At 42.4% G+C, this 16,629-nt stretch overlaps 1 protein-coding gene across 3 annotated transcripts in view; it reads right to left on the reverse strand.

Moving 5' to 3' along the window:
• Window positions 1-7,272: 7,272 nt before the first annotated feature.
• Window positions 7,273-16,629, reverse strand: part of PDE8A (phosphodiesterase 8A) — a 130,315-nt gene continuing 120,958 nt past the window's right edge. For 2 of the 3 annotated variants that reach the window (XM_074156521.1, XM_074156523.1), the window contains 5 exons: window positions 15,839-15,971; window positions 10,568-10,579; window positions 10,133-10,297; window positions 9,077-9,206; window positions 8,209-8,315 (listed from right to left, as the gene is read on the reverse strand). In XM_074156521.1, the coding sequence (XP_074012622.1) occupies window positions 8,209-8,315; window positions 9,077-9,206; window positions 10,133-10,297; window positions 10,568-10,579; window positions 15,839-15,971 (547 nt within the window). Of the gene's footprint in view, window positions 8,316-9,076; window positions 9,207-10,132; window positions 10,298-10,567; window positions 10,580-15,838; window positions 15,972-16,629 lie in introns of all 3 variants that reach the window. The other variant, XM_074156522.1, reaches the window with a different exon arrangement.

Consider the following 16,629-nt stretch of genomic DNA (forward strand, 5'->3'; position numbering starts at 1 on the left):
ATAGCCAGAGATAAAAAGCAGTAGTCGTAAACCACCTCTCCATATTCTGGAGGTAACAAAGCTCTGCTTGGCCTCAGCGAAAGAAAAGCAAAATTGCTCATCAGGCTCCTCTTCCAAGCAAAGTAAACACTTCGCCTCCTGCCCTTGAAATGGCTTATCAAAGAGCAATATCTCATCAAAGCCTCTTTCAAACCTGGGCTAACTACTGTTTGTGCTATTATTAACTGTAGGCAATTTGGAAAGGGGAGGTAGGGGGCTTTGATTCCTCTGACATGAAAGTTTTAAAGAAGAGAAGGAAGTCACAGTATCGACCATCATGCTATGGCATACAGATAAAAGCCTAGCTGTCATTTTTGCCTGCAGAGCCTCACCGTGACTTCAATGGCCTGACTTTGGGGTAGCTCAAGCCTGATTTATGAACTGCAGTTTTAGCCCTCGGGTCCCACAGAGCATGACCTTTCCTCTTCTCCAACACCCCACAAAGGCAGGGAGAAGAAGTCACATCGCTTCCCGTACATGGAAGCATGTGGTCTACAGTGATGATTTATTAAGCCCAAAATTTCTGAGCATGCCCACAGAGATCACTTGTATTGACAGACAGGAAAGGACACTTAAGAAGCAGTCTGACTTCTCACAGCCTGTCAGACAGAAAACCTTTGTTCCTGGTGGAGAATTTCAAATTCAGCATCATCATTGTTACAACCTGTTCTCTTGCTCTGCATTTCTCTGTGCATTAACCCTAGAGTTAATATCTGTCTCTTAAAAAGAGTTAAATAAGCCAAAAGGTCAAAGGATAGACAGACAAAAATACAAATACATATGCAAAGATCTGTTTAAATCAGAAATTTATATTACTTTTTTTCTTTTGCTGCATATGGAAAAGCACTAGTATCAAACTGAAGAAAATCTAAGCTCAGGGAGCAGCTGATCAGAAGAGGTGGGAATAGGTCTCAGTCACGGCACTGTGGCATTTCGGATACAGACTATAATAATGTGACCATGTAACCAGTCTGGGGCCAGACTTCCCTCAGAGAGCTAAAGTGGTCTAAAGTGGTCTAAGAGGTGGATCTGTGGGTAAAAAATAACACCTAAGAGGTAGATCTGGAACTAAACTAAGACAATGAAAGTGAAGTATAACTTCACTAAAATCAGTGCGTTGGGAAGGTTTTTTACTTGAAAGTCCTGGGGTGGGGCTACTGGTGGGCAGATGTTCCTCTGTGGGATGCTAAGTGGGAAAAAAATCCCCAAAAGTCCCTTTTCTTTAGACCACCTTCTAGAAACACTATCGACTCTTGTTACAACAAAAGCAACACAAATACCACTTTGCTAATACATACTGAGCCAGAGTTAAACATGTCACTGATATTTACTTAACAAATATTGTTAGGTATGTACTCTGATGCGGTTCAAAGAACAGTTGTTTATTTTAAACAGCTTATTTTAAAACAAGGGGGTTTGTTTTCTTTCTTTTATGTTCCTGGCATGATAGAACAGCTAAAACTTTCAGCTTTCTGACCTTGGCTTGTCAGAGATTTGTCATAACAGGGGACAGCATATTTGCACTGAGTCTGCCAGCACGGATTTTCAGGGGCGAGAGAGGCGGCTCACTTTTAGGGCTGGGTTGTGGTGAGGAGAATTTCATTCTGCTCACACAATGTCCTGAAAATTCTATTCATGCAACTTATTTCTCCCTAACTATCCCCAAAAGCTGCCTCTGATGTTATGCATTCCATTCCCAGCCCAACCTCGGTGGGGTGGCTGGGCACCTTGCCTGTTTCTTAGCACTTACATTCATGCTTTATCATTGCAGTCTTTCTTACTTACGGTAAACAGCGTCTGAAATAGCCGGCACCACCCACTGCCGGGGACGGGCACTGGGACTCCGTGTGCACAGCCGATGGCATTCGGCACTCCCGCGAGTCTCACTGAGGTCAGGACAAAGTGGCAAGGTGGGACGGATTTCTGGCTTCTCAGGAGCTCTGACCAGCATCTCTGTAAAGCAGCAGTGACAAACCGTTATGAAAGCACTTGCTTTCTAAATTTCTCTTTCCACTGGTTTTGAAAGTCAGGATGGTTCAACCCAGGGCCTGGCAGACCCCAGATCTAGGCCCAGGGTTTCCCACGAGGTGGACACTGACAAGCCACTGAGCTTCCCTGCAACTTGTTTTACCCACCTGCAAAAGGGCTCTCTGGGTCTCCTTGTAAAGCACTTAGGGATCCATAAAGGAAAAAATTCATTTTCTGTAAAGGAAAATATTACATGCAAAGTAACATCTTTTTTCTTTTAGACAGAAATGGACAGTTCTTGCTGGAGGTGCGAAGCAATATTCCTCACACATTCCACACTGCAAACACCAAGGGAATCTCATCAAACATACTCCATTTCATCTTTAGGCTGAAGACAAAGCTGTACCTCCTCCCGAGGAACTAGGGAGCTGCAGGATCACTAGGATGACGTCATTCTACCGGGTTATAAAACATGCTGCATGCTGAACTTGGTGCTCAGCGTGCTCAGGTTAAGCTAAGAGCTAATGTAATGAACTCTGGGGAAGGATTTACATCAAATACCACTCTGGAATATTAAAGACAGACAGGACCAACTTCTCACTTGAATAATTACACATTGGCTAAATTCCTTCTTTCATTTCAAAACCAGGCAATCACATTTTCACGTCCTCTCTAAAACTGTGTGTATTGCTGTGCCATTTCACTACCTCAAGAGAAATGTATGTGATTAAAGGAGGAAGTAACTTCTGTTAATTACCGCGGGCTGAACTAGGATTAGTTTTAGCTCTCGCAGTGACTCTTGCCACTCGAGGGGGGGAGCAAGCAAACCAAGAAAAGAGATTCAAATTTCAACAAGTGTCCACAGCTGCTTGTCTTTGCTAACATAACCTCAGAGGCAGAGGTGCCTGCTAACACTCCTGAACTTCAGTTTGCATGTAGGAGTACAATGTAAAAGACCTTGCATACTTATTCACACTGCACGCAGTAGAATGCAGTGCTCACAAGCTGTTTAACTCTGTATTCTCCTTCTGTCTGTAGATACCAGTGTACAGCTTTCAGCTGTTATAGGGTATTTTTCCAGGCTCGCTTTAACTGGAATCAGAAAAAGAAGATTTTCTTGTGGTAAAAGTTGCTGTAAACAGCAAGAGCCAGTTTGCAAGGCAGGATTTAGCCCCCACGTTATGGCTGTGCATTTGAGGGAGATCCACAGCCAGTGTTATTTAAGGGAAGGACTCGTAGCAAACAGGATCAGAAGAAAAATGGAAGACAGAGAAGCTGAGAGGGAAAAAGTGGTACATCAGAAGACCAGAAGACCGTTTCCTGCCCTGAGAAAGACTTACTGTTAAACTACAGGCAGGGCTTGAAGGTCCAGGACTTCAAAGGTGTTTAGAAGCCTCAAACCCATTTTGCTCAGTGGCTCTGGGTCCTCTGGCCATTTCCAACTCGGTTGCCCTGCTTGTTAAAGAGGATGCTAACACACAGCTTTGCAGGGTTTGCAAAGCTAAGTTCACTGAGGTTTGCGTGGGAAGTATGAGAGGACATTCTTAAAGATGTTAAACAAGGGGAAAAAAGGAAAACATGAGACGCTTTGCCCTAGTAACATTCAAAGCAGGCACCAAGAGAGAGCATTCAGTAGAGTTACAACACAGAAGTCCTTTGCTCACAGAGCCATAGCTTCAGCAGAGCAAAAAATATCTGAAGCACCTGGACATCCCCTTTGTTCTGAACCAGCAGTACAGGCTGCACAGGAACATGGCAGTAATTTAAAAGCTCGTTTTCTGCATCCAAACATTATGTCAGGATGAAATGCAATTTGTCCTGCTATCATTTAACGAGCACCCCTGGGACCACTGTACCTTGGAGGCATGATGTCTCACGTCAGCAGAGAGATTATTTGTTTTGAAGCTTGTGAGTAGCTCTGAGACTTCATTTCAAAGTGCTCAATGCAGAGTCATGACTCAAACCCTTCTGGTCTCACAGAAGGGCACAACTGACTACAGTTTCCCAGCGCTGTTTCCAAGCATCCTGTAAGGGATTAGTAGATATTTAATTTTATTAGTCTTTCTTCTCTTTTATTTAGGAATGGCTTTGTCATTGCTTCAATTCCTTCATGTTCATGACACATTTTCTTCAGTGTCATATCAATGATGTCTCTACTGAGACAAGCAGAGACAGCCACAGCAAAAAGCACTGCAACAAAAATATGGCATTCATTCCATTTCAGGTGATTTTTAATTTATATATAGCCATTGGGAAAACCGTAGTATGAAAGCCATCTTCAGACCTGTGACAAGGTAGCTGTACACAACGCTTGTCTGGTTTCTCCTGTTGTAAGAATAAGCAATTGTTACCCAGAATTTTATACCTATCCCTTGAAGGGACTAAAGTATTCATCTAGGGCAACTTGCTAAGAAGACAACATTTTTTTACCAGATCATAATAGTTCATACTCACCTGGAAGCAACTAAAGCGATAGCCAGATTTAGCAGCAGTACTTCCTGCTCCAAAATATGCAGCATGGAAAATAGAGGAAATCATTCTGAATTGGTCATTTAATGCTGAATTGCTGAACCTTACTCAGTTATAAAACACAAAGCTTTAAGATTAAAACCCCGGAGGTGCATAAAGGACCTGTCTTTCATCATGTCTACATTGGAATTTACTCTTGTATTAGCATTAAAGCAAGAACAAATGAGAAGTGTAGACCCTGCATAAGACTGCCAGCCTGTCTGAAATGGGGAATAATTTCAATCCTACTGTTTCAGTTTATTCCAGTGGGGAAGGACCATCAGTAAAGCCGTGGTTTCTGTCCCAACCAGAGCTCCATCACTGACAGTTCAAAATGCACAGCCAGAAGATACTGAACTAAAAAGGGTTCAGAGCAAGAGCATGTGATGTTGCTATGTAATCTTGGAGAAGAAGAGAAGGAGATCCGGAACGGCTGAAGAATTTGCAATGGGATCCAAAGACATTTGGATACTGCAGCGATGAATGTCACATCAGAGCTGTTACTGGTCCACAGCAAGGCCCTTCCTGCTGCATGGGCAGCAGCCTGGAATCGGCCCCACTGAGCCCCCACAGCCTCACACTGCACGGAAGGGTTAAGAGGTGCAGCTTGTAGAAGAAAGCTCAGCGGGAAGAGGACTTTGGTGAGGATCGGGCACGGTGGTTCCAGACTTTAATTATAATCTATTCCTGGCAACAGCAAAATTCAGATGGACAATAGAATGATCAGAGCTGCAGTCAGTGGCTGCAAATTAGTGTTTTATGTTAAGTGAAATTATTGTACACCAATATGGACATAAATCTGGCTGATGCAGAGGGTTGATTAGCACAGCTCTACATTCCAAGTAATGGCATTAAAGATGCGGTGTGAGTTTCAGGGAATTAATCATATTGATCACATCTTTTCAATTATAATGCATCCGGCATTTTTATAGCAGATTAAATTAGCTGTTTTAACCATTCATTAATACATCCCAGAATATTAACTATGCTTATGAAGAAATATTTTACCCCCATCCTGCAGACATTCTCTGGATTCATATGCTGCTACTTGTCCTCTCCTATCCTTTCTGCAGCAGGTAAGTGGAGGAAATATTGACAGTGTGATGCTGTTTCCCTCTAATGGAGCCAGAGTAGCTTTTCCTTGAACTAGGCACAGGAGCCTGCTGCAATAGAAGAGATTAACACCAGGTGGCAAATTACAGCTGATTACAATAGGTGCATGTATTCAGAAACACAATGTAATATTGCCAGGAAAACAACCTATCTGGCAGCCAACTCTCCCTCTCCTTGCATGTTCCCTTTGAAAATAGAATACTTGATTTTTTCAGTCTTCAGTGGAAATATATCTGCTCCTTCAGTATCAATTGTAGAGCCCCTGGAAGATCAACAAGGACCCCATGCCCTTTGTCCTGCTATTATCACTGAGGCAGTGCTATGGCAGGATCCGTGCCCCACCAGCCTAGGCAATACACGCGCATTGATGAACTAACGGAAATTACAAAAGGGAATTCCCTGGCCCAACAGCATATAACCCAAATACTACATAGGAAGGGAGAGCACACAAGCAGGGTCAGGGCGGTGGTGGCAAAAGGCATTATGCAAACACGAACAGTAGTGAGCTACAAGTGGTGGTGGCCCATGAGTCTCACCAGTTTGGAGATGAAGGAGGAACACAGAAACAGGTAACAACTAGAGAGGTCACCACTTCCTTTCTTACCTGCTTCAAGGCTCCTACTGCTGCAGTCCCTGAATTGCTCCATCATCCACCTCTTCCTGCATCTCCAGGAATGGTTCAAAAAGTCTCTAAAGTCAATTGCCTCTGCATTGAGAACAGCCAGCAATTCTTTCAGTGCTTTTGGAGTGCTGTCCTGCCTACCAGGAAGGCTGGCAGGATACTCTTCAAGTCCTTCAGTGGAATAAGCGTGGCTCTGCTTTTAGCTGTGAAGAGACTTGTTCAAGGGCACACGAGGGTTCAATGGGCTTGCCAAGGTCAGGCCCCAAACACAGGTATGGAGCTTGCCAGCCACATACCACCTTTCATCACCCTTATGCCAGTCCAACCCCCTCAACTCTTCCCTTCCCCAGACAGCAAGTATCTTAGTTATTTTTAAAAGATTTTCATGTATCTGTTAGTCTGCAAACTACAAAGTAAATATACGTTTCAAATGAAATGGCTAGGACTTTGACGCTTCTTAAAATATACATTTTATTATTTTCTGGTGTTTGCTATGAAGGTTTCATTCAAATTGTGAAGGTACACAGCCTTTACAAACTTGTTGAGTTAAAGGTTTTTGTTGGTGGTTTTATGTTCTGTTTCTTTCATGTCAGAGGAAAATACATAGGCTATAAAATGTTGAAATTCATTAGATGTTTAGTATTACCTCTTCATATATGCTGTGGAATGCTTTGTAGAAATACTATATAAAATAAGGCAGACTTTGACAGGGAATTCAGTCATAAAATTTCATGGGAGAAACAAAAAGTTCCACAAGTTCTGCCAAATCCCCGCCCCACGGTGGCAGCGGGACATGTGGCCTACAGAAGCCCCCCTCCCCAGCAGCGCTCTCGGGGGACCCAAGTCCTTGTGATGGAGGCTGCGACCTCAGGTCAGACGTGGCGACCTGCTGAATTTAACATATTATTATTTTCGTAGCCAAGGGAAGATCAGGTGGTCGTCACTGGTTTGTGGGAGATGTACTGCAGTTCTGGTGCTCAGACAGTATACATTTCTTGTTTATTCTACTATTCTCAAGTGAGGCCTTTTCAATAAAACTTATTTTAATTAACATAAATCAGACAATATTTAAACATACACATCTATCCTTACAGTGCAATAAAAATGTATCATTGTATAGTATTTTGTATTTGCATTATGAAAATAAAAGGTCTGTACATCAATTAAATGTATATTAATGAGTATGAATCATGTAAATTTGTAATGCATCTAAAGTTGGCTTTGGCTTTTAAGTATTTATAAATTCATAGAAAATATTGAACATCTAACAAAATAAATAAAACATATCATTTTAATCATAGATGCTAACGATCAACCTCAAAAATTCTTGTGTTATTTTTTACATTTGCTACTAAATTTCTTAAGGAGAACTCACTTTCAGTAGTGCTCAGAAGTGAATGATTGCACCTTCTGTGATGTGAAAAAATAGAGTACATCTATTTTTCATAGATCAAAAATTCCTTCATAGAGAGTTGCATTTTAAACGTCTGATTGTTCTACGTAACTGTCTTAAGTGCTTATAAAAAGCATGTAGCTTTCTCATAAAAGCTGTGAGTCTCTATTAATAGATACTTCTTTTTCACTTGCAGGATTGAGGATTAAGCAAAATCTTCTAGTGAATGTCCTTTTTATGAGGATTCTTCAAGGTCTTCCAGCTTCACATACTGGTATGAAGATATCGCAAAAATATGTTCACTAATAAACCCTCTTCAGTACAAGTACTGCAGCAATCCAGTGTAATTCCACTTGACAGGCTTATTTCATTGGAGTCCACACATGGTAGTTTGTGGAAGTCAACTGCTGACCTCATGTTCTCTTGAATTTGAAAGTTCCCCAAGCGCATGGGCTAGCCTTACTGTAATACTGAAGAGACCAAAACAAATCTGAAATCACATGAATAGAAGTGAGCTTGAATAAATATGCATCTGGTTAGTAAATTACACACCATGATCTAATTGCTATTCTGGTGGTGGTCGAAGGCTCCGCAGCTTCCTTTCATCTAGTCCTTTCCAGTATTTAAAGTTATTATCCAGATGCTGCATCAAATTTGGCAGGTCTGCAAATGCTAGGGAAGAAAGGGCAGAGTGTATTTAGTTTGCAGAATTGAAACAGTCACATGATTCTGTCTGCTTTAATATCACTTGAAATGTCTGGGCAACTGTGTTAAGTAGGAAAGCTTAAATCTGTCATAGTGATACTTGAAATGGTTTTGGCTGTATAGCTCTCGTCACTCGTGAATCACTCAGGCCACTCAGAACAGTTCTGTAAGCCTACTTAATACCGGTATTGCAAGTCCCAGCAAAGGGAACCAGTTTTCCAGGAGGGGCATAGCTAATTATGCTTGTAATTATTCTACTTCATCAAATCTCAGTCACATGTCATGATCTGGCATTCAGGAGAGTCACATTTTTGACCACTTTTACCACGGAGACAGCACTTGGAAGGAAATAGCTGCTCCCCCAAGCAGTTTCCAGACTGTAGAAATTTGTCTTGAAGAGTAACTGATATTAACATGGACAAAATGACTGTGCCCAAAGTGCTATCAAGGAGAATATGTTCCGTTCCCCATTTACAGAGAAGCAAGTTTAAAATGAAGAAAGTTAAACATTGTCTGAATCTAATATATTAAAGGTAAACCACCAGAGTGGCTTGTAGCAGTGTCAAAATACTTCTGAGCAATAATGAAGTTATTAAGCTTACTTGGACTGCAGAAATCTTCCCTTTTGTCCCCCTTTCTTTAGGAGCCATAAGAAAACAATTTTATATCACAGTAATTTCAAATGTTCACAAAATTATTGTCAAGAAATATAGCAGAGTTTTGCTTACCATCCCATGCATCAAACATATCAGTGATGAAGTAATCGATGAATGATATTTGGGATTTGGGGATGCTGCAAGTATTTCTGTCAAAAACGGGCATCACAACAGGTAAACCTTGCCTCTTTTCTTCATCTGTCTGCAAAAAACACTCTTGTGATTATTCATCTAAGACACATTCTGTTAATGGGCTTCATTTAGCAGCAGATTGTTTGGCACTGACTAGAGCATGCAACTGCTAAATAAACAGAGGAAGGTGAATAAATCTGAAGAAGCAGCAATTTAATCTTAAGCATCTAGTTGTCTAGGTTTCAGCCAAACAGCAGGCGCATAGTGCCTTCCAGTGTTTCCCACAAAGTGATACATTCACCTTCTGCACCTGCACACAAAGCTGGCCCTAAGTAACTTCACACCTTACTGGTAAAGTTATGATCGCTTCAGAGCAAAAGGATGCTCAGCCATTATCAACCTCTGACGGAAGCGACATTCTGTACAGCCCAGAGATGGCAAAATATCTTTTTAATCCTCTTTTTCCCCCTTGAGGTACCAAGTCCCAGTTGCACTATTTGGTCTATCATCAGTAATAATGACTCTGCCTTCTCCTTTTCCCCACCTGCCTAAAACCTTCCTTCAGCACAGCGTGCTATGGTCCTACAGCATCTCTTGGAGCGAGTGCTGTTCCCATGCTAACACTAGGACCCGATGATCCTATTCCTGAGGCACAGCCAGCACGTGGGTACACAAAGGCACCCTTCCTCTGCCTCTTGTGATGGGAATGCATTTGCAGGCAAAACTCAAAAAGCCCGGCTCCAAACTGAACAACTTGAAAGCTTAATTTTTCCAAAAACTGTGCTGTAGAAGTTGTCAACATTCATTTGTCTGGAGGCATTTAGTCTTGTATCGGCATGAGTAACATCCCATCATTTAAAATAAAAAAGTTGTTATTTTTCATAATATGTAATGCAGCCTTAGATGTCCTGGGACACTGGCAGTGTATGCACACTTCTCTTCCCTTTTAAAGAGATGCTCACCTGGAACCTCAGCAGCGCGTTTTAGCTGCCTTACCTGTGCAAAGTACTCCTCGGAGATGCGTCCAGCCCACTCTATGCACTGCTCTATGGGCCGGCAGGGGTTGGAAATGTCAGCACACTTTATCAACATGCGTTTGATAAGGATACGGTTTTCAGGAGACGTGAGAACAGTTTTAATTGACTCTCCATCACCATTATTCTGTAACATTTAAGAATGAAAAACAATCCATTAGCAAGGTCTCTGGGCACTTACTCCAAAGTTTTTTGCCTTGGGAATGCTTTCAGCAGATCCTACAGGGATCAGTCCTGCTACTGGCTACCATATTTGATGTCCAACCAAATTTACAGGGGGATTATGAATGTTAGCTGCAGCTCTGAACTAGCACTCACTCCAGTTTCTGGGTTCAGTAGCTGTCTTTGTGACAGATCTCTTAGGCATCTTTTGGTAAGTCATCTAATCCCTCTATGCCTTGTCTGCCTCCTGAAAAGCGTGGAGAGGATCCATTCATCACTACACACATAGTGATGAGCACTCTGTAGGCAGAAAAATGTAACTCTCTGCTGAAATCCAAGGTTTAATGGACTTGCACGTTAAGAGTGGAATAGCTGGCTTAAAAAAAAAAAAAAAAAAAAAAGACTGACCCAAGAGGCACGGTCATCCTCTGCACGCAAACCTCATCAGCGTGAGCATCCATCATTCTGACAGCACTGCTCTATTAGGAGAATCACATCCCACAGTGCCTCCCAGGCACGCTCCCCACCCCTTCCACTGGAGCCATGTTAGTCCACCAGTCTCTGACCTGACTGGGAACTATGCTCTCTGAGAGTTTATCAGTATTAAAAAGATATATTAGAAACATGCTTCCGAACAGCCTCATCTTTCCTCTGCAAGTCTAGGAAAGTTTTCAGCCCACACACAGCTTATATTTGGTTCCCAGGCTGCACATATAAGCGCGTCAATGTTACTCTATATTTGGAGCCAGTATACAGCTAATATTGAGTAAAGACTCCAATGATCCAGATTAGAAGCTATTTTCTGTGGAGCTCTGATGAAGTAAGTTTCCAAAGGACAGAGAGTCAGGATTAAAATCTCTTAAAAAAATTACTTCTAAGTACAACATTATTGCTTGACTCTTTATGGATAGTACAGAAATTTACACCACCGTCTACTCAGAATAGAAACTCTTTGAAGCAAGGAATATAGTAGACTTCTCTGGCACCTAACAAGGTCTTGGTCTATAGTCAGAGCAGTGAAGAATTAACAGCAATAATAATAATAATAATAATGGGCCACCAGTTCCTACAATACGAAGAGGGAGATACAAAGCAGCATAAACATTCCAATCTTTTATTGGGACATATTTTTCAGAAGGAAGTTATTGTGGGGAATAAAGTTCTTCCTGAAGGAAGAAACTGACAATAATAAAAAAAAATATTATTTGGTAGTATACTGGCTCAGAAACACCAGCTCCACGCTTTCTACCAAAATGAGACTCCCAAACCAATTCTTTTCCCTAATTTTTAGATATGTGGAAGGGAAAATAGAGTGGACACAAAAGCGAGGTGCACACATCTTAAAATTCATGCAAAATTGTGTAAGAGAAAGCCAATGTAAAGTGATGGAAGCTCCAGAAACATGAGCACTATGTAAAAATTAAGCATGGGAAATTATCAGAGATCATTCAGTTAAGGGTAGCAGAGAATATCCTAGTAGATAAACCACCAGGAATCAAGAAAGGATGTTCGCTTCCGTGATCTGTTCAAACCAAGGGCACAGTTCTACTTGCTGGATGCGGATGTCTTGGGAATAAAATGTGCTAACTGTGCTTAGTCCCGGCATCCTGCTCAGAGTGCAGAGGTGTCTCTGCATGTCAGATGTTGGCTTCCTGTCATAGGCTTAGGTGACATCATGAAGGGAAATGGGAGGATAAAGGATGCTGGAGCTGGAAAGGATTTTTTCAGTTTATGAAACAAAAGAAGAAAGGAAACAAACAGAGCAGCTTCTCAGCATGGCTCTTTGAACAAATATGTATAAAAATAATAAATAAAAAAAATAAGTGGAACCGTCCCATTTGGAACACACGGTTGGCAGCTCAGCCTGCAAACACTACACTGAGTCACTGCCATGACTGGAAACCAGTCCAGGAAACACACGCTGCCGCTGCAACCAGATATACATCCAGACTCGAAAGAGGATCTGCCAGTGTTGTTCTGCTAGTAATGAGCACAGCAAACGACTGGGTTTACCCACTCACACATTACACGCTTTTTAATAGGAACCTCCTGAAGTAAAAAACTCCCAACGAAAAGAAGGGAAACACTTTGCTTCTTGTTTTCAATAAAAACTATATAATCTTTGTCTTCCCATCCTTGGGCAGAATGTGCTGCGAACCACAAATGTCTTGTGGGGCAGATTATTTCCCTGCAGCTCTGGGGGCTCAAGGGCAGAATTAAACTTTTGTTTGATTTCTATATGTCACTGTGTTTTTACTGTTTGACTGTACAGGTCCAAGCCCCATTCTTCAGCAGCAACAGCTATTCAGCTCTCCATAACAGGCAAGAAGAGGAGTTTGGCTCTTTGGATGGATGCTGCTGCTCAAAAAACTGCTACATTCCGATTCCTGGGGCTGCGAGGAGGGGCTCCGCACACCGAGCCAGGCCAGTACAGAGCCCTCCAGCAGGACCTAGAGAGTTACAGACCCCACAATGGCAGCCGGGGCAGGGCACTACACCCAGCAGCAGCTCCCCCGTTCTCCATCTCTTCCCCTCCTGCGCTGAACGCTGCTACGCTCATGCAGAGAGGATGCATCCCTGCAGACTCTCAAGAGTTATAAAGACAAGGCATTTCTCAGGAGTACTGAGAGAACAGGTCCTCTAGTGAGCTTGCATGCCAGGCTGCACTGGGGGTGAGCAGGGATGTGGGATGGTAGCACTGGGAAGAGTAAAGGAGCTGCCATCAAGCAGCTCCTTCATCTGCAGACTGTCGCCCATAGACAGCAAAGTGCCCTGGCTTTTCCTGGCTAGCTCACTTGCCATCTACCAAGCATTGCTCTCCCTTCTTTACTTCTTGTTTGTTACAATCAAGGAACTGAGCAGAGAAACATTTAGCTTCACAATTTTCCATCCATTTTGCTGGCTTTATGTTTCCATTAAAATATCCTGAAACAAAAAAATGTCTATCAGGCATTCATAAATGTATCAGGCATAAATAAATGTATTAGCGTGTAATTTCTTAAAATTGTTCTAAGCAAAACTGGTTTTGTGGAAAATTCCACAATCATAAATTAATATATATTTACATTTTTTAAAAAAGTCTACAGCTTGATCATCTACAGCTACGGTTGTAGGCTAGCCTGCAGGCCGACACTTCACATTAAAAGATTTTGTTTAATGCTGTTCGTAACTGCCAATTTAAATTGTTCAGTTGAAGTTTCCCCACCAGGTGTCCGCCTCAGGCAAAGATTTTTTTCCCCCTGAAAATTGCAGTTAAAAATGTTTTGGTGGCTTCTGAATATGAGGTTGAGGGAAATATGCTCTTTGTGCTGATGTTAAGAATTATTGCTGGTTTTCTTTTTTAATACCCTCACATCTTTATGAGTGAGGACCTGGAATTTAGTTGGAGGGATGATTTGGGGGTAAACCAGTCACCACCCTTGTGAAAATCTGCTGGACGAGTTACAGACTTCGGAGAAAAAAGTTGTGGTTTGTGTAGACTCAATAGGGCTTGCTGGAGCCTGGGAATGAACAGGACTCTCCCTGCAACTGTAATTCTTGGCTGTGCTGGACCAGGCACTGTCCAGGCCCCGGTTTTGCAGCTAAGAACAGGGAGCCTGTCCTTCCTGTATTTGCAGTAAATACCTACAGAAAGAGGTCAGCAGGGAAAAGGAGCTTTTTGCCTGATTTGAATATAAAAAAGGCTAAGAGAAGGATGGGAGTGGCACAAAATTCCTGGGAACTGTGAAGGAGAGAGGAGACTGACAAGCAAACAGACCTGGAAGAGGGGAGGAAGGCTGAAAAAGGAGGGACTTGTTGAGTGAGGAAGGTAGTGCTGAAAAACGGCAGAGGAAGAGAGGCAGAGCTAGCGAGAAGCCAAGGAGCACAACGGTGGGTGAGAAGTGAAAACAGCACAAGACAGCGGGCAGGGAAGGGGCTTTGAAGTCAGAGCAGCGTCAGAGAAAAACAGAATCTGATGATACAATTAAAATCTGACTGCATCATAACGTGCATGTAAATGGAGTCATTAGGTTGAAAAGCTGGTAGTAGCCCTGTCACTTGGTAACCTTTGACAACAACTTTACAATTTAAGCCTGTTTTTTCACCATCCTTCCTTTATTAGTAATAGGTAGGAGACCAACTGTACTAAGCCTTTGTTATGGCTTAGCTATTAAATGATCAATCTAAGGACAAATGTGTGCACAAACTAGTTGTGGTCTTCTCCAGGTTCTGGTAGCAGTGAACAGGCACTTGTAATGAGTGTAGGTAAGTCCTGGGCAATGAACTTCATAATTAAACAGGGATTGATACAGCACCCGCAAAAATCAACAGTATTAGTCTGTCTGTGACTTTAAGCCACATTCTGCACCGTGAGGCTGTCTGGGAAAAATACTTCATAGCCACAGACTTAACAGCCTTTCTCCTAGTTTAGTCAGTAAAACCAGTATCCTACTGGGACTTGGGCTTCACATTCACATAGTTCTCATTAGCATCGCTAGGTGCCAAGAACAAAGCTAATTCTAGCATATACTCCTGTGGACAAAGGTACTCTCCTCCAATTAAGCTCCAATCTGCTTCTGATGGGTGAAGGAACAAGACCTGTTCCTCTCCCACCTTCAGACAATAAAAAGACTTCCTCCCTTCCCTGCCCCATTACACACAACAGTCATAAATGTGGCTTTCTAAAAAACATGGTAAGAAAACACAGAAAACCATTACAGCTCCTGCAGGACATTGCCACCAATGCAAACTTTATTATAACTGTTTCTGAAAATCTTCTCTTTGCAAAAACTATTCCAACAAAATTATACGCTGCCCTTACTGGCAACAAAACTGCTGGTTGAAGCTGTTATTGAAACTGGTGTGGTTTTTCAGAATGAGTTCTTAACAGGCAATTTCATTGTGTCCATGGGGTTCCAGATGGCTATTGATTATGTCTATATGATACATAATGCCACCATCATCCATTTTAAAGATTAAAAAAGAGTGTAGACAGAAAACCCATGAGTGCTGCCAGGCAGTGCTAAAGGCCCTCATTTCCAGAGAATGCGCCATATGGCAGTCAATATACCTGCCCTTACGCTACACCCCCAGCGCTGCCCACTGGGAGGGAGGGACGGAGGGAGTAATTCAGCTTCTGTTCTGAGGCAAATCTTGGCCCCTTTGCAGAAATTGCCAACAGCAATGCCAGGTCTGCCGCTAGCGCTCTCTCCACGGGAGTGACTGGGTTCATCAAAATGGCATTTTTAACAGGAAAATACACAACTTGAGCTTCTGGTCCCAAGTAAAACATCATAGCCCTGCAGTATTAATAGGATCCAAGCGAGTTCCACTTATCCTCAAAATGTGTGATGACCACATTAAGCAGAAGGGCATTCAGACCCAGAGGTGAAAGACACATTTCTAGTCTTTCTTTCTCCATGTTTCTGATGAACTTTCTCAGAACACCATTTGGTGGGATTTCCTACTGCCAAGGTTTCCCAGTCCCTGCCTAGTCATTTGAAGGAGGATTTGCAGTGTTGCTTACCCCATTTTCTTCTAGCGCTGCCAAGGGTTTATTAATGCTGTTGACAAACTTGTTGACATGCTCAAAGTGCTTTGTCATTTCTGTTGCTAAGACCATGTCAATAATGGCTTGGCGAAGGGTTCGATACTCATTCCTGTTTAAAGAAGGAAACAATTAAGAATGCTGGCTAGTTCACAAAGGGCTGCTTGCTAAAACAAGTCTAACAAAAATGCTACAGACCATTTTCGTTGAAGAGAGGTGCTCGGGGGGAGAAAGAACAGTAATAAAGGCTTGGACAGCTGCATCTATGCTAGATGAAGTACCCTTTGGTGTGCAGGGATGTATGTGCTACAGGCATGACTGATCTCTAGGAGAAACAGTGCAAGAGCCGGTCAGAAGCGGAGGGCTGCCAGGACATGCCACACCAGCACGTTCCCAAGGCTTTTAGCACAGACATTCAGCAGTGGCTCATACTCCAGCCAAGTTTTCAGCAATACTTTTCTGCTGTACCTTGAGAGGGCTAAGGCAATGGTCACATCCTCACCCTAAATGCCTCTCTAGGGCTGTAAGAACAACAGCTCCTTCACTGTCCTTCCCATTGCAACAAGGCATTTAATTTTTGACTGATACTCTGTGACTCTTTCTATCCTTGTTCTAGCCAGCAAACATCTACCCACTCAGCCATAGCTTGTCCTCTACGTCCAATGATACAAAATTATTCTTCTAGACTTGCTAACATTAGGATTTATACTAAGTTCCTTAGATAGGGTCCGCCTTTTTATCCACAGGAGGAACTGAAACCATGGAATTAG

The sequence above is a fragment of the Numenius arquata genome, chromosome 11 (genome assembly GCF_964106895.1).
Source record: "Numenius arquata chromosome 11, bNumArq3.hap1.1, whole genome shotgun sequence".
NCBI lineage: Eukaryota > Metazoa > Chordata > Aves > Charadriiformes > Scolopacidae > Numenius > Numenius arquata.